The sequence below is a fragment of the Adiantum capillus-veneris genome, chromosome 1 (genome assembly GCF_014529385.1).
Source record: "Adiantum capillus-veneris isolate H3 chromosome 1, ASM1452938v2, whole genome shotgun sequence".
Taxonomy (NCBI): Eukaryota; Viridiplantae; Streptophyta; class Polypodiopsida; order Polypodiales; family Pteridaceae; genus Adiantum; species Adiantum capillus-veneris.
The window spans coordinates 152,309,035-152,327,396 of NC_140931.1; the positions used below are offsets into that span (position 1 = coordinate 152,309,035).

At 43.2% G+C, this 18,362-nt stretch overlaps 2 protein-coding genes across 2 annotated transcripts; both read left to right on the forward strand.

Moving 5' to 3' along the window:
- The first annotated feature begins 14,430 nt into the window (after nucleotides 1-14,430).
- Nucleotides 14,431-14,950, forward strand: LOC147465815 (uncharacterized). The gene is made up of 3 exons (XM_086522168.1): nucleotides 14,431-14,548; nucleotides 14,637-14,701; nucleotides 14,891-14,950. The coding sequence occupies exons 1-3, from the start codon at nucleotides 14,431-14,433 to the stop codon at nucleotides 14,948-14,950; spliced, it is 243 nt and encodes an 80-aa protein (XP_086378294.1).
- On the forward strand, nucleotides 14,804-17,870 carry LOC147465816 (pentatricopeptide repeat-containing protein At1g15510, chloroplastic-like). Its single transcript, XM_086522156.1, has one exon. The coding sequence runs from the start codon at nucleotides 15,027-15,029 to the stop codon at nucleotides 16,881-16,883; it is 1,857 nt and encodes a 618-aa protein (XP_086378282.1). The 5' UTR covers nucleotides 14,804-15,026; the 3' UTR covers nucleotides 16,884-17,870.
- The last annotated feature ends 492 nt before the right edge of the window (nucleotides 17,871-18,362 follow it).

The window sequence follows — 18,362 nt, forward strand, 5'->3', positions numbered from 1 at the left end:
TGCCCCACTTGGTACCTTGGAGGGGGCAGAAGTTGTTGCCCCTCATGTGGTCCATCAATGTCTCTCTCTAACATAGTTCCGATTATAGAAACATTCGTGAGTTTCATGGTTTGTCCATTTTTGTTCTGTAGCACACCATTTCAATATTCGTTGTGCGTTTTCTCATGGCCTTTGTTGAAGGTTGCACCACTGGGTTGGATGATATCCTCCACAAGTATCACATTTTTGGGTGGGCGGTTGTCGTGTGTTTGGGATCGTCCTGTTTCCTTGGTTTATCCTCCTGGTCACTTTCTCGATCATTCGATCAACCTCCGGCACAGTTGGGTTTTGCCCTCCCAATTTTGTCGTGGACTCACTAGTGGCTGAATAGGGGCTATTCGTCCCCTAATCTGTGTCTTCAGTCACCTCCCCATATGCCTTGCAGTTGTCTAGAAGATAAACCGCCTCTTTTGTGACTTGCTCAAAAGTTACACATGCCTTCAAGTGTGAGTCCTTTTTGAGCATGTCATTTCGCAATCCTTCTATGAAAAGGACTGATAGTCTTTCATCCTAAGGTAGTTCTCGAGAAGGGCATATTTCTATGTACTACTTGAAACAAAGTGATGCTTCCTTCACTTTCTCTTTTCCCTTTTTCCTAAATGCATAGATCTGGGAGACAGTGTTATGCTTGATCCCTCTTTTTGAGAATTCCTCAGCGAATTCTCAAAGTAGTTGCTCAATACTTGGGAATTCCAAGCTGTTTAATGGTTGGAACCAAGTCAAGGCAGTACCTTCTAGTGTCAACCCAAATCCTTCATATTGAGTGTGGAAATCAGTTACATGTTCCGCTCTCAACACTTGTTTGAAGATTGAAACATGGGCATACGGATCTCCGGATCCATTATACTTTTTGGGTACGTATTTTTCCACCTGAGATGGTCGCATACGTCTGGCCTCTGCAACCATTCTAACAACTCCTGGTCCACCTGGTGTGGCTTCTCTAGATTCATAATCTCCTCTTGATACTAGTAGTGGTATCCTATCCGCTATACGTTCATCAAGTCGATCTCGTATAATAGTCGGAGGGATTCGAGTGATGTAAGTAATGTCAGGAACAGTATTGCCCCTATGTGTGTTCATGGAAGCCCTAGACACCGTCAATCCTAAAGGTTCTATTTTTGGGACTCGTTCATGTCCATAAAAATCCTCTACCCTGGTTCTCAAGGGACTCACCTTTACAGTCTCAGGTGTGGTGTGCGTAGTCGTGGTTTTTACCTCTTCTGGATTTACATAATATTGGTGGAGTGGTCCTCCAAAATATCTATATCTCTCTAACTCCTTTTGAACCATTGGAGAGTAATTCCGGCCATACTTTTCCATTTGACCACTTGAATACTTCTGCCCTCCGTGTACGTGTAAACATACAAGTGTTTTTGATCTGTCAATTCTTTGTTGCGGGGCTTGTCACATCTGTAATAGAGAGTTTGTTCTCCATCATTGAACTTATAAAGCCCCACATATGTGTTGTCTGTGTTAAGGTGCTCTATCTCATTGGTGCGTCTGAGTACCGCGTTCTGTTTCTCCATTTTGGGTGGTGTATCGGCCACTTCACTATCTACCTTGTCCTTGGTGCCAGTCATTCCCCATTTATCCACAATAAAAGGGTTATGAACCACCACGTACATTACTCCCTCTCGGTCGAAATATCTATCCCCGTCATAATCAACATCTACAAGGTCTCTGAACTCGCTCGGCTTATTTTCCAACTTAACACAGTAGTGGTCCATTCCATCCTTATAGATTTTGGCTTTAAGCACATTTTTGAATTGAAACTTCAAATACAAAAATTTTACATCAGATGCAGGCTAAGAAGGACCTGCACCCATCGAAGATGTTCCCTTAGGGTTTGACTTGTTAGAATCTTCAATCATGAGGCTGTATGATCTCTCAGACGAAGTGTTAGAGAAACTCTCCTCTAAAATGGGTTCCAAAGGTGGCAGTGGTCTTTGATTCACACTTTCTTCCGTCGAGTGATTACTCCCTTGATCAAAGATGCTGGGGCTCCTATTCTGGTACAATCTTCTTGATTGCAAATTCATGAAGAATTAGTAATACAAAATCCAAACCGAGTTACCTCATTAAACAGTTTGAATCTCCCATTGATCTTGCTTGCTAAGTAGTATCTTCCAATACCTATAACCTGTCAAGAATTTGCTTGATAGTTGTGAGCTTACAGCAGCAGTTCTTGCTTTTATTTGACAAAACTTAGCACACAATTCCCTACACAACCTCAACAATTTGGGTCCAATTTCAATTTTGAAAGAAGCACCAGGTTGTTATGGACTAGCTCTCTGTATGGTAAGTTTCTGTCTCTGTTCTGACTCAAAGATACATGAATCGCAATCCATGTTGAGAAGCCAATTGAACTTTTGTTGCCATCATCGGATTTAACATGATTAAGAGGTCTTATGGTACCAATTTTTTGGAAATGAACCTCTGGATTGGAGGCTAAGTTGATTTTGTCACTTTGCCTGAGCTTCTGTCAGTTCTAAGCTGTTGTGATGGTTTCTTGCACCAAATTCAAATCTGAAGGACCACTACACTCTTTGTGATGCCCTCTAGCTATGGTACCATTTTGGTATCAATTTGTGTCAGGGCATGTTCCTTTGTGTCAAAATACACTGAATTTTGTCCCACAACTAGTCCTTGGCCTAGTGATGCTGGCTATATGGTTTTTGAATGCTTTAAAGCTTTTTAGGACAGACAAAAGTCGGTTTTAGGGTTTATTTCAGTGGTTTCCCCCTTGATTGGATTTTTACCCTCTTTTTGAAATTTTCTGATAACGGTCCTTTGGGAGAAAGTGTTTCAATTGTTACCACTTCCCTACTTGCCTTTTATCAGCTCAAAATTCCAAAAAGGTACATAGATTGCGATCCATGTTGAATAGGCAATTTGAAAGTTTTTTGCACAGTCTTTTTCAGCCAGTGCTTTTATCCCCTTCTTGAAAGTTTTGTTGGGTTTGGTCCAGTTTTGAAGCTCTAACTACATCACTTTTTCAACTTTTCAGAGTTATGGTCTTCAACACCAAAATAAGATTTTTGATAGTTTTTCCCTCGATCCTTTTGGCCCCAAATGATGGTGTAATTGGTTTCCTAATCTACTCTTATAAACTAAAATGAATTTGCAAACATAAACGAACTTAACAATACGAAAATAACAACAAAGTGTGTGATGGAACAGCTCTTTCCAAGCATGTGAAAAATCAAAGAACAAAATACTATCTTGTACTTCACTCACAGCTTTCTTTGCTCTTAAGGAATAGCACTGGCTAGTCTTGGACTTCAGTCTCTATCAAGCACTAAACCTACATCTAGCTGCTTCATTGTCTATGTGTAAGCGGAACGGGTATCAAAAGCTTGAAGGGAGATTTTTTATTTTTTTTTGTACACTGAGTCGGTCACCACCTAAGGATCGGTTTCCCCGGCAGTGGCGCCAATGTTAGCGGGTCGCCGCTACGGACGTCTACAGTATAGCTCTTTTGTACTAACATAATGTCAATATGCAAGGAACCGACTCAGGATGGGGCACGGAGACTTAATGAGAGTGTCAATCTCACCAAATTGAACTCAGGGGCTACTCATTCTACGACACAAGCAAATCAACCACTTCCTAGTGAGACAATCAGTATGCGTCCAATCCCATCACTCTAGGTCATCACACCTTTTTGACATCCAAACGAATCCGGAACACCACAAAACTTAAGGAGAGGTATCAGAACACTTAAGGGCTCAATCCTACCAAGTTCTGTCACCATCTAGGAAGGTACATAAATCACGATCCATCATAAAAAATGTGCAGAAAACTGAAACAAAAGTACTTGGAAAGGTCTTCCTTAAGCATAGAGACACTTATCCTTGGTCAAAACATCAAAAAACAACCATTTTAACCTCCAAATCAATGTATTTAGCTCACAGACAATGCATCACGAACCACAGCAGAATTGGAAATGATAAAACTTAGATTGTAGAGCAAGAGACTGTTGGGGTATAGGCGCATGTGCCTTGCCCGACCGCCCAGAGTCTGGGCGTCCACCACTGACTTGTATACCTTATACATAGCATAAGTGTATAGGGGGCTGCTCACTTTTTGAGTCTCCCCACCCATATCTGTGTGTCGTGTGTCTCCTTCTCTCTCTCACTCTCCGTCTGTGGTGCTCCCCGATCCCCTTCAATTGGTATCAGAGCGACAGGTGTGAGAGCGTAGATGGACGGCTTCGCGATGAACTCGTCGGCTATGGCGGAGAGGTCACAGATCTGAGCAAAGAAATAGAGGAGGCTTGTGGGCAGCCATACAAAGGCTTGCAGGAGAGCTCTCAGGAGCTTCCTAGTGCTCACAGATCAGTCCACAGTTCCTCTACAGATCAGCCCACTGTGTACAACATTTTTCCTCTTCTCGGTAAGCTTTGCAACGGCTACATCGGCGACAGATTGGAGCTTGGAGCTTCCATAGACATGGAAGCATTGTGAGATTGATACATTCAGCTCACGCATTGAGGTGGGAAGTGAGTTTGAGCCTTTCTATGAGCTCAAAGAAGCACAGAAGAAAGTCGTTCAGTTTTTGACAGTTTGACAACAGTCTACTGTTTTGCTCATAACTTGAGCTACAAAGCTTCGATTCCAAAACTTTTTGGTTCAAAACGGAGCTGGATTCAAGCTCTACGACTTTGTAGAAGGAATTGTTTTCTAATTCAGAGTGCAGGTGGGTCTGAAATTAAAAACACAGAGACTGTTTTTCAGGACAGTTTTGGGCTCTGTTGTTTTCTTTGGCTTACCCGTGCACACTGCAGGTAGCAGGCACATATGAGGTGGATTGGTTTGATTTGCTCGATTGTGAGCATTTGCAAGTGTTACAAGATCGGGTTTGACTCCTAGGTACAGGTTGAGTCTAGTACTCCCACATGTGTTGCCAGTTGCAGTTGAGTGGTTCTTCTGCAGTGTTGTGGCTTGCATACATGGTCTTTGAGCGGGTAATGCTCTATGTATGCTTATGTGGTGATCAGTAGATCTTGTGAGCAAGTGCAGAGATTGGTTGTGGATGACATGTATGGTCACCTGTGGTACTCTTTGTGAGCATCTGTTGGACACAGGTTTGCAGAGCTTATGCATGTATGTTGAGTGTAGTTTGATGCGCATTGATTGCTCATTGTATTGAGCTTGCAGGACAATGGTTCTTTTGTGTTGATAGTCATTGTGTGTCGAAACTCTGGCAAAAATTTTCCCTGGAGTTTTATGCACATCATTTATGCGATCTAGGTAGAGATTGCGGGTTGCACTCAGCATTTGCGTGCGGTGTTCTCTGCAGGTGGGAGATTTGTGGGTGTGTATGCATCGATACCGCACAGTGTGGGCTTGGTGATTAGCTCACGGTTTGACAGGCGTACAGTTATCTTGGCACACTCACAGGAGTGAATATTGTGATGTATGCTTGTGTGGCTACGAGCTAGGTAGCCGGATTCGAGCACTAATGGCTTGAGGTTTTTCAGCAAGTTTCAACTACAGGTTTACAAGTTACACGCAAGTTTGAGGGCTTATTTGGGTGCTGAATTTTCAGTCATTGTTTCCTCTTTGCAGGTGTCCATGTATGGCTCAGTTGTTGTAGGCTGATCTGGGACACGTTTGTGACTTGTTTATGCAGCTGTTTAAGAGCTGAATTTTGGGGCTGATTTGCAGCCATATTTTATAGCCATACAGGAGCTTGGTTTACTCTACAGGAGACTCGTACACTTTGCATTTTGGGATTTGCATCATTGCCATTTGTGGAGCACAGTGTGGTTACACTACTGCAAGAGATTTTATACGTGGATTCGCATGAGCATTGTAGGTGTTGGTGAGCTCTTTTTTTGAGAGAATTTTCTCGTTGCAGGTTTCTTCTTTTGGATTAGTTGAGTGCATTTCATTGCTACCGTACCTAGAGTAGAGTTACAACTCTTGGTAATTTTTGACATTCACGTATAGTAGTCAATATGTGTGAGACTTTCGAGTCTAGGACAATGACTCATGAGAGACAGCGTTCTCGTTCGTGTCAACACTTGAGATGTTGGAATTATGGTCACACAGGGCACATTAGACGGCAATGCTTTCTTCGTATGAGACAACACATGAAACAGGCTAGTCTCAAGGATACAGTAGATGCTATAGGCTCCGTTGACTTGACAATTGCAGGATCAGATACAGTGTCTGAGTACCTAGTGACAGTGAGGTCACATTTGCTTCCTGTATTACTCCTGATTTTTTGACGTCTGAGGATAGTGCACTTCTTTTGCAGTGGGTGCTAGACAGGGACGCTACTTTTCATGTCACTCTGTATCGTGACTGGCTCAGTAGCTATTCTAGCAAAGTGCATGGTAGTGTGCGATTGGCAGATGGGTCACTACATGAGATTGCTGGTTCAGGAGATGTGAGACTGTCATTACCGAGCGGTGCATCGTACGTGCTCAGATATGTGCGTCATGTGCCAGATTTGACGATGAGTTTGATCTCCGTTGGTCAGCTCAGGGATAGTGGATGTCGGGTATCGCTGCTTGAGCAATCTTTTGCGTTGCATTTGGGTTCGCTAGTGATTGCAAGAGGTGCTAGAGTTGGCACATGGTACCCATTGTACGTAGTACTGGTGCAAGATGGTCGAGTCTCAATCTTGTTACAGCCATGCAGAGAGCGAGAGACCCGGACAGTCTCTTTTGCTCATGGGTTGCAGGGTGCTTTTCATGGAGTGCAGAGTAGTGAGCTCGTTGTGCACACAGTTGGGGCACGACTTGAGTAGTCACACAGAGAGGTGACAGAGTCAGACATGCATGCTTTGCTAGTGACTGAGAAAAGCAAAGAGTCAGTTGTGCGAGATACTCCTATGCAGGATAGACAGGTAGAGCGGTCCTCCTCTAGTGAGTCACGACAAGAGGACGTTGTGCAAGAGTCTATGCGTAAGGAGTTAGAGCATGAGAGCTCTAGTGAGTCACAGCAGATTGAGTGGTCATGTTTGCAGTGGATGATTGCAGAGGAGGCTGAGATGTCAGCGATTATGCAGCCATTCCTTTATATGCTTTATAGTGAGCATGGGGATATAGTTGTGAAGGATATGTCTTCTAGCAGACACCTAGAGCAGCTGGTTTGCTCTGAGGTTGCACGATAGGTTGATGCGTCTTTTGCGGACAGTAGGAGATGCATGTGGCTAACACGTCTTGTCAGTCAGAGGTGCCTATTGTCAGGGATATATATGTTGATGCATGCTCCGTAGAGCTAGTAGGGTCCGCTAGCATTGCATCGGCATTCGGTGGTCTCATGTATGAGATGCTGATCTTGAGACCGGATATCGCAGCTGTAGTGGGAGCATTTGCAGTTGGGATTGTCAGTCGTTTGTTGATTGATGATGGCATAGTGCATGAGGGAGATATGCACGTATTGCGTAGATACTTGCAGTACGTGTGCGGTACGTCTGGTGGTGTATGGACTTACACGGGAGCAGGACAGCTGGATGCACACGATCACAGCCAGCCAGTGGGCATTGGTTGAGAGCGGTTTTCTCTCGCCTTTTGTAGTCTTTAGACTAGGTTCCTTGCTTAAAGGCACAGTCGCCTTTAAGTGGGAGGTTGTTGGGGTATAGGCGCATGTGCCTTGCCCGACCGCCCAGAGTCTAGGCATTCACTGACTTGTATACCTTATACATAGCATAAGTGTATAGGGGGCTGCTCACTTTTTGAGTCTCCCCACCCATATCTGTGTGTCGTGTGTCTCCTTCTCTCTCTCACTCTCCGTCTGTGGTGCTCCCCGATCCCCTTCAAAGACAAGGAACGCAATGTGCTATTTGGAAACGAATTTTGATTACCAGCTTAGGAGAAAAGAAAACTACAAGTTGAAGCAGCAAGAGGTCTCCACAGTGCACGTTTTTTATCTTTCAAACTAATAATAAATCTCTTTCAAAATTAAGGGTTTTGCCTTTAAAAGTTAAGGGGGCTTTCCCATGACCATCCGGCCTCTTACGAGGGTGTAGACTCAGAGGAGTAAAAAGGGCATTGTCTAATTACATCATGATTACAACTCATCCTAAGCTGAATTACATGGCTTTCTTCGAAACAATAGAGTGTTTACAGGGTTTGGTGTGTATACGCCTGTATCTACCAAACAGGGGTACAACATGGTCTATGGACTCAACGAGTTCAGTTTAGCCAGTGTAGAGCAAGGCTAATGAGGGTCCCTCTCACTCGCGTCCTAAAGTGTTTGCAGTTACCTCCACACACAAGTACATCTTGTACTTGTAGGATGTTCTTTTTTTAGACATCCTTAGTTGAGACATATTCCACATGTGGGGAATATGAGTCTCTGGGACTGACACCGGTGCCCACTATTTCAAGTATATGTCACGACAAAGTCCCTAGGTGTTGGTCAAATCTGTTTTCTAGACCATTTTCAGCACGGCGTATCAGGAGCAATTTTGGTGGTTAGACATTGTCGGATACTTAGAATGACTTGTTCAGGTACAAGTCCTGCTAAATAACCTTACAGATGGTTGTTTATACATATAGCAAGGCTCTGAGTTGTTAATGAAAAAGTTTTATTGTTTGTCCCTATGAGTGATTAATGTTTCACCTTCTATTATGGTTCAAACATTTCAGCAAGGCTTGCAAATGATTGCAACTGAAAGTATTTAGTTTCTTTTCAGAACTATTTACATTCCTCTTTATTGTGTGCTACGCACAACACATTTGCCATAAGTATTGGCAAGAATGATCATGGATATCCAGGTTCGGATCTGTTTTTTTGCTAAATGCATGCACACTAGGTGTTATGGGCCCTAGTGTTTAGCAAAAGCTAATTTGGAAAGGCATGCATATTCATCAAGTTGTTGCTTATGAAGCATTTTGCACTCTATGTGCAGTATCTCTATGAGATTACTGTTGGGTCTACCAATCACCAATAGAGATCATGGCTCAGATTGAGTGCTTGTGGATCTTCCAAGATAACCAAGATGGTTATTCAAGAATTGTTGATTCCTCAGCAAGGTTGTATGATATGGTGAACCCTGTTTACTAGTCATCTGGGAAGACTGTCTGTAAGTGGTTGGGGGAAAGTCCCTCACTCTCAATGCTGCTATTCATCCCGCACTGGATGAGCAGCTTACACGTATTCTTTGCTAAAGGATCTGCTAAGCGCATACGTTAGCACAACGCATTCTGAATGGGAGATTCTCTTCCTATTTTAGAATTTACTTAGGTTAGGTTTTCAGCTGCGAACACCTGTTGTGGTGGGATTAGATACTATTTCAATAGTCATACGTCAAGGACTTAGTAGGCGTGCTGACAAAGTATGTTGGCATGTAACCTACATTAGGGGTAAACATGTAGTTTTGTGTGTTCCAAAATGTTCAGTAGTCTGACATGAGGACACTCCCTATTCTATCCCTTAGTAGCTGTGGTCTTTTCAAGATACTCACACGAGTTGGGAATCTGGCTCACAACTTCATGGACAGTTGAGCCAAGGTTTTCTTGCATTATTCAAGTTCCTTCAAAAAGTCTGAAAACTGCTTATGCCTTTAACGCACCTCTGCTTATGCCTTTAACGCACCTTTAAAGTACTCAAGTGAGTTATAATTGAGTTACCATTTCGATACAAGTGGTTGCAAAAGGACAACGATACTGAAAATCAAGATGTTGCTCTTGCTTTCATTAAACCTCCTCACTGCACCAAGTATCAGTTGGCCCCCGTATGGGGTGCCAACAATGAAAATATCAGTGTTCTTACGAAGAAACTACCACTTGTGTTTTTGAGGACGAAAAGGCTTCTCCAAGGGGGGGGTAATATTAGGCCAAGAGCTAGAGGGCAGGGCCTGACCTAGGGGAACCAAGGACTAAGGCCAAGGGCTAGACTGAAGGTGTGGAGAGGGGATCCGTTTAGGGAAAAGGGCTATGGGCTCTCCTATAATAGGTTGGTTGGGAGGAGGATCCAGAGTTCAGTCTCCCCTCCTTTTACTTGCTAAATTTTCTCAAGGCTCATCTGAGGCATACTACAGTCAAGAATCCTATGAGCCACCAAGAGTATTATGCTAAACTAGCAAAAAGATACTATGGTCCTTTCTTTTAAAATTCTTAAGCCAATCATTGAGATGGCTTATCAATTAAAGTTACCCAAGAATTGGCTCATTCACAATGTGAGCCTACTCAAGCCTTACAAAGGAGATCCACAAAAAGAACCAATAATTGAGGACCCGCCAAATATCGAAGATCAAGAAGAGGTGTTGCAGCCCGAATTGATTCTTCGCATACAAAGACAAGGTACGAAGAAACGGTAACATTATCCAATGATATCTTGTTAAGTTCAAGAATTATCCTTTTAAAGATGCTAGATGAATGAAAGGAACCTAGCTTAAGGATAATATGAACCTTGTCAATGCTTACAATGCTACAATAGAGTAAGCAAATGAAAATGTATTTTAAATAAACAATGTTTTTGTCTTATAAGACTCATTCTCTTTCTTTGATCGTGCACAAAATTTAAGAAGTATGTATGCTTAGGATCATGTTTGTGGTGACAACATCTCCCAAACACCAAGTAGAATTTGTCACTCTACTTTAGAAGTATGATATGGACTAAAGAGCAGACACGCTTGTGGAAGCCTAGGTCTCCCGAGCACCAAATGGATTATTCATCCATTCCGGAATGATGTCGTAGGGTAAAAAGGGATCCTATACCTGCTAAGAAACATGGACTAATGACTAGGCTTTATCTTCTCTACCTCATAGTCGAGGACGACTATGCTTTCAAGAGAGAGATAATGTCATAATATATAATATCTAACTTTACCAGATGATTTTGTCATATTAAACTGATCATTTAGTATGGGAAGATAAAAGGGGAACAAGAGTTAGGATATAGATATGTGCTTCTATATCTATCTCAAAAGGGGTCCAAAAGGAGACGGTCTACCAAAGAGCAATGTGCAATAAGTACTTCTAGATTTACCTCAGTAAGGGACCAAGAGGAGAGATGGTTCCATCTCAATAGGGGTCCAAAAGGAGGTAGTCTATCAAAGAGCAACGTGCATCTAATGGAGCTTAAAAGACCTTATGGTTAGCTTCATTAAAGACCTCCAAAAGTTACTGTTAAAAAGTCCTTTGACTGTAGACAAGCTAGAGCTTACCTTGAGGTGGGAATCCTACCCAAGCATGAGGTGCTTGTCGGCTTGCTAAGTGTTTGTGGGAACCTTGCCCAAAAGCTTGGGGTGCTTCTCACATGCTTAATGACTAAGGTTCTTGAAGTGTTCAATTCAGAGATAAACTCTCAAGAGGCATAAAACGTTTCCATACTTGATTGACTGAGTGCTTGAAGTATTCAATTCAAACCCAATGACTCAAGAAGCATAAAAGAAACATGTTCAAAAAATTCTCCACATGTGGCCCTCATGATGTGCTTGAATCCTATTGGATAGGCTTTAAAGGGGTCCAATGAGAATTTAGATGCATAAAAATAAATAATTAATTCTTTCTCTCAAAGAGAAAAAGAGGACGGACACATGTCCAAATGAAATAATTAAATGATGAGAGAGAGAGAGAGGGAGATAAAGGTATGGACCAAGCATGAGAGGGGGGTATACTCTCCCATACACACACACACACACACACACACACATTCTCTCATTGTGTAGAGTGCAAAGTGCAAGAGCTCCATCTCCTTCTCCAAACTTGTTGAGAAGTGGAGAGCCTACACCAACACTCTTGGCTATGGAATGCAATCCAACCAAGAGCCATGCTTCAATGCTTAAGCTTGCCATCTTCTTCGTCTTCATTACTATGCTATTATGCTATGCTAAGCAAGAAGAGTGATGATGAGTGAGGAACTATTTCTTTCTCCTATGAATGATTCTTCTTCCTCTTCCCTACCCTCATTCCCCGCTTGCTCTCTCCACCTTCAAAGGTATTTGAGGCCTTGGGACTGAGGCTTGGGATAGTTAATGCTTTTTGCAAAGTTTATGTTATGCATCTAAATTCTCCAAGTCACAAGGAACACAAAGATTGTATTGTACCAATTCTCTCTTGATGGGAGCTCCAAGTAAATCCGGTCCTCAACTATTGTCATGTTCGCTAATACTCTCTCTCTCTCTTGCAAAAGTAATGTTCATGCCAAGTTAATTAAGTACTATGTTCATGTTGCCACCATCAATTAAGTTCACCCTCTATGTTCTCAAAGTAATCTCACAAAAATGCTTACTCTAATTCTCTTAATTCCGCTATTCTCAAAATTCATAGGCCATTCCCATTACAAGATATTACACACAAGAATATGATATAGCACATAGATTAATACATGTACATACAAGTTTCAAAAAACTATCAAAACACTGCTAACCCTATCCTATTAGAAGAAGCTGGAAATTTAGCCCTTTTTTCGCATTATTTTCCTATTATGTTCAGCATCACAAAGGTGTTGCTCAGAGGTATTGTAGTTGAGGTTGTGGGAAGGGGATTTCGTACCCAATCATGTGGTCATATCAAGCCTTTCTTTACCACTACTTTTGACAAAGATTGCTTTGATCACCTAGACCTCTTGCTTCCCGATCCCATCCAAATCCTGCACATCCATACAAAATTCATGTCCTTTTAGAAGCATCAAACTCACAATGTTGACACACTTTTGGATGTAATATGCATACACTACATGCATTTGTGGATTGCATGATGTACTCACAGTGATGTCATGTGTATGCCACCAAGTATCAACATACATGCTACTCATATGGGTGCATATACTAGTGCCTTTTGCATGCCCCTTGTCCATCCAAGGGAAAAATTTATGGGTAAGGACAAAACACCAGTAGTAACGTTCATGTGCAAACTAGAAGCTGATTGTTTGTAAATAGAGCAAGAGATGATCTATGATGAGGGAAGGCTCTATATGAAATAACCTATGAGAAGCATAGACACAATAGAAGTTATTATTCAAAACGGTGACCTGTAATTAAGGTAGCTAAGTACAACAAGGTGCCTTACTTTATGGAAGACCACAAAGCTGCTACGTGAAGGCAAGAGCCGCTAGTGACTATGTTGGCAAGGCAACCAATAGCAAGAGGATAAAGTGGCAAGGGCTACAATGCTCATATTGACATAGTCAATTGAATAAAGAGGAAAAATGGGAACCATAATCGGGATGAGTGTATATATTCCTATGATGGAGGGTGCAGAATAGGCTCTACACCATCCACCGTGTATGTTGCTACGATGAGTGTGTATATTGCTACGATGGAGGGTGCACAAGAGGCTCTGCACATCAATAGCAGCTTCGAGATGGGTGGAGTACTCACGATTGGGTAAGTGGATTCCATACTAGCTGCAAGCAAGAGCTGCTACCAAAGGATTGTCTTTATGTGTGTACAAAGGGAAGGTGTGAAACACCCCTCTATTGTGGTTCTATGCCCCCCCTCCTCCTTCGCCCCCTGCTCCAGTCTCTAAAGTCCGATTTCGTCGCCATTGCTTGGGCAACTTCCCTTGCCTACCTAATAGTGGTCTACATCCCTAGTACTACTTTCTTACTTAGATTGTGTGGAGGCCATGCCTGCTCTTGGGCGATCTACACTCACCTTGTCCACTAGTTACCCCTCAAAACCTAGCTACACAATCAAAGCAAGTTGTCCTAAGCCTGCACACTCTAACACTCGAGAGAGAAATTAGAGACGCAATGCTAGCAGCCTTGCATGGCTTGCTGCTCGCTTAGACATGCAGACTTTTGTGCGCGCGTGACACACACACACACACACACACACACACACACACACAGAGAACACATATGCTCTCCGTCTTATAGATAGATCCATAGACAATATCATGGTGATGCTCATTGTCTATCTTCATCGTGATTCACTCACATAGAACGCTGACGAGAAATGAGTATGTAGATTGATACTTCATGATCCGCACATAGCTTAATACATGTCCACCGCTATTTGCCTCCCAATCAAAAGTTTTTCTTCTCCAAAGTATTTTTAGCTAGCAAGCCAAAAAATTGTGCATTTTTTAAAAAACAAGCCGTCTCGAGATAGACGTTGGCACTGCCTTTCACTTCGACCGAAGGAGGGGAGAGAGAGAGAGAGAGAGAGAGAGAGAGAGAGAGAGAGAGAGAGAGAGAGAGAGAGAGAGAGAGAGAGAGAGACATGCGAGAGAGAAGAAAACGAAAAAGAAGAAAGACTTTAGATTAAAGAGGAGAAAAATAAAACATACCTTCCAATAATTGGAAGGGTGCTCCGTTGTACAGGGCCTGAAATTCCCTCATATTTACACTCCCTTTCTACCGAAAGGCAGTGCCAATAACTTTCCCTTTTTTGTTAGTAAAAAGGGAAGGCATCAATATGTCCTACACATTCTGGAAAAAAATTTGGGAGAAGAATCTGTACAGGATTCCCTTATGGTGAAGGATGGGAATGGCGACACGGCAGGCAGACCAACTGTCGGGCGTGAACAGGCGACGGGCAGATGAGCCGGGCATGTGCAGAGGATGGAAAAGAAGGAGGCGCGCAAAGCTGGTTGGAAGCTGTAGCCCAACACACGGGGGGGTGGGGGGGGGGCGGGGGGGGGGGGGGGATAAGGTATGTTTTTTATATGTGTAGCTTTGAAAAAGCAGCAACTCCACATGCTTGCTCGAGTGGTTGCGGGAGCAGTTGGAGGGTAATCTTTGGCCTGATGGGGGTATGAATCCGTGTTACCCTTTTGTAGTATGTGTACTGAATCATGCACTTTAGAGGGAATCTCAGAGAGCATCTCAGGAAATAATGAATAAACGACGAACCTATACGACGAGCACTACTAAAATCAAGGGTTTAACTAAAATGGAGATTAAGAAAAGAAACAAATAATGATAGAGGTGAAAACTTGCAGGTGGAAGGTTGGAGAGAAAATGGCGTGGAAGCAGAAGCAGACCTCGTTCACTCTGAATAGGCAGGATAATACGGGCCCTGCCTTCCATCTCGCCCGCAGGCTCATGGATTTTTCTGCGCAGTCGTAAACCCATAAAATGGCCCTTCCTTCTGTGGAAGGAAGGAGGCTCTCCGGTTCTAGTCTGGACGACGTCGCCCAAGCATTGCACAGATGCAGAAAGGAAAAGAACCGTCCTCTCGCTCTGCACATTCATGCATTCTTATGTGATTCTGGATTAGAATCGCAGCGATCGCTTGGGAATTACCTAGTCCAACTGCTTGTGGAGATTGGGAGTATGGAGATTGCCCAACAGGTGTTCAATAAGCTGGTGTATCGGAACGAATGCTCTTGGGATTCCCTTATCACTGGCTACATCAAATGTGGGATGGCACAGAATGCTCTTTCCCTTTACCATGAAATGATGAAGGATGGCTCTTTGCATCCTAGCACTGACGCATATGTGGCCTTACTGCAAGGTTGCGCAAAGCGAAAGGATTTACAATGTGGCCATGAGATTCATTCTAGGCTCGGTATGCTTGAAACAAACCTCTTCGTTGGCAGCACACTTGTTTCAATGTATGGCAAGTGTGGGGTCCTTGATAAAGCTCAGCAAACTTTTGACAAGATTCACAATCACAACGTTGTTTCGTGGACTGCACTAATTGCAGGATATGTTGAGCATGGGCATTGTGAGAGAGCATTAGAGCTTTTTGGGAAGATGCAAGAAGCAGGAGTTTCACCAAATGCAGTGACGTTTGTATGCATATTGAAAGCGTGTGGTGGCCTTGGAGCATCATACATGGGCCAAGAGATACATGCCGAAGTTGAAAGCAAAGGGTTGCTGAGGACGAACGTGTTTATAGGCAGCGCAGTCGTCGACATGTATGGCAACCTTGGAGCACTTGGAAAGGCACAAGATGTGTTTGACAAGCTTCCAATTCGTAACTCAGTCTCATGGAACGCCTTAATCTCAGGCTATTCTGAAAGTGGCTATGATCGAAAAGTTCTTAAATGTTTTGAGCGCATGTTGTATGAGGGACCTTTGCCAAATGCCGTTACATTTGCATGTGTACTGAAAGCTTGTGCCAACACAGGAGCCGTTGATAAAGGTCGACGTATCCATGCAGAGGTGGAAAGAATGGGGTTTTTAAGTAAAGAAGCTTTTGTTGGCAGTTCCTTGATCAATATGTATGCCAAAAGTGGGTTTCTTGTCAGAGCGCAGCAAGTCTTTGATATGCTGCCTACAAAAGACGTAGTTGCATGGACGGCTTTAATCTCAGGGTATGCTGAAGGTGAGCATGGTGAGGAAGCCCTTGAATGCTTCAAAAAGCTGCAACTAAAGGGCCTCTCTCCAAACGCTGTCACATACACTTCCAGCTTGAAAGCCTGTGGAAACATAGGAGCTCTGGAGAAAGGGGAAGAAATACATGCTGAGATTGAAAGACGTGGGTTGCTGGAAGAAGGTCTTGTGGGCAGTACCTTGGTTGATACATATTCCAGATGTGGGTCCCTTGCAAAAGCCCAGCAAGTCTTAGAGAAACTCTCAGTAAGAAATGTCGTATCATGGACTGCGCTGATGGCAGGATATGTCAATGTTGGGAAAAGCGAATCTGCTTTCGTGAACTTCCACAAAATGCTTAAAGAAGGTGTAAGACCCAATCTGATAACATTTGTTGTCTTGCTAAATGCATGCAGTCACTGTGGCCTATTGAAGCGGAGTCAAACATACTTCGAGGCTATGAGCAAAAACTTTGGCGTGACTCCAATTCTAGCTCACCACACGTGTGTAGTCAATCTTCTTGGGCGTGTTGGCCAATTGACTACTGCTGAAAGAATGGTTGAGAAGTTACCAGTCCTCCCAGATATGATACTTTGGCGAGTTGTGCTTGGTGCATGCAGGAATTGGGGAAATTTGAAATTTGGTGAACGAGCATTTAAGCATGCGATGCTGTAGCTCACAGGAGTATTTTGTGGAATTATGGACGCAGGCACACTTTTATACATGTACCTAGTTGAATGGAGGAAACATTCAAATTCGCCCATGAAGGAAACCTAAAGTCGTAAATATGACGGCCATTAGAAGACATTGTGATCTATAGCTTTATCATGTAAAGTATTGACTTGACTGTAAAACCATATTAATGGCATCCATGCCAAATAGTGGATGTAGAAGATGGTATCAAGGACGTGTCCAAGATGCACAGTTGGAAGCATACATTCATACAAAGGTCTGCGCTGACTTATTGGTTGTGCGTCTTTATCATAGAATATAAAGCTCAGTCCTGATTTAGATTTTGAGTTTTCATTAGCGGTAGTTGGGCATCATCAAGCCCTTCAAAACTGGGGTACCTGCTTTTTGTCTCCACCACCCATGTTGATCCAAAGGCTTTAGGCAGATGCATTCACATGGAGTTGGCGAGTGGTTGTAATGTAGTCGAGGTGTCCCGCTCACTGCCTATCTTCTCCAGCAATGGATAAATTCCCTTCGAATTCAGGGCTGCTAACATTTTGGAGCAAAGAAAATGGAGAAAGCTCAAGAACAACATTTGAAATTCACCATTCTGCAGAAACATAACTTGAGGTGCAATTCTGGTATGTTCTCCTGCTTGCCATGATTTTGGGCTGTTGCCAGTTCCATTGCTCTCCCGTAGTTGCAAGGCACCAAATCTGATTCATTGTTTATGGAGTGAAGATAGGAATTGCTTCTCACCGTTTCGTTGAAGCCCATATAGCTATTGAGCTGCTCCCAGTCAATGAATGCAGCACTTCCGAGAACTGCTGGACTCTTAAGGGCCAAAAATTTGTCATTAGATTCAATTATGTGGGCATAGATGCCACCAAGCTGACTGCATCTAAACTATAACATAATATGGCGGAAGGGGGAGCCCTTTACACGTGTCAAAATCAATGACATAAAGGCTAAACTCCAAAATTGAGAGAAGCCTCTGTGCACGCCATAAAGAGGGAGAGAGAAAGAGAGAGAGAGAGAGAGAGAGAGAGAGAGAGAGGCCGCCTTTGCCGGCCGTACTAGTACTTGTTATGTCCGCCTCATAGGAGAGGGACCTAGTTTATGACACCGTTAGGATGGGCATCCAGTGTCTGGGCAAACGTAGTGTGAACTTGGTAGTGGAGGTCGTCGTCTCCAAATTCTATGTGACTTGCCACATTGGTCGGGTTCACACTATGTCTGTGTGGACATTTGGACACCCATCTTGACAGTGTTAGACTAGGTCCCTCTCCTGTGATGGGGACATAACATAAGAAGGAAAAACCTAAAACTGATGACCATTGGCACTTCGCCAGTGGAGGTTTTCAACAACAAATGAGGGCCTTACCTTTTTTTATAAATGACCGGCTACTAGGTTCACACTACGTTCTCTCAGACATTGGACACCGGTGTCATAGACTAGGTCCCTCTTATGTATGTTAGACT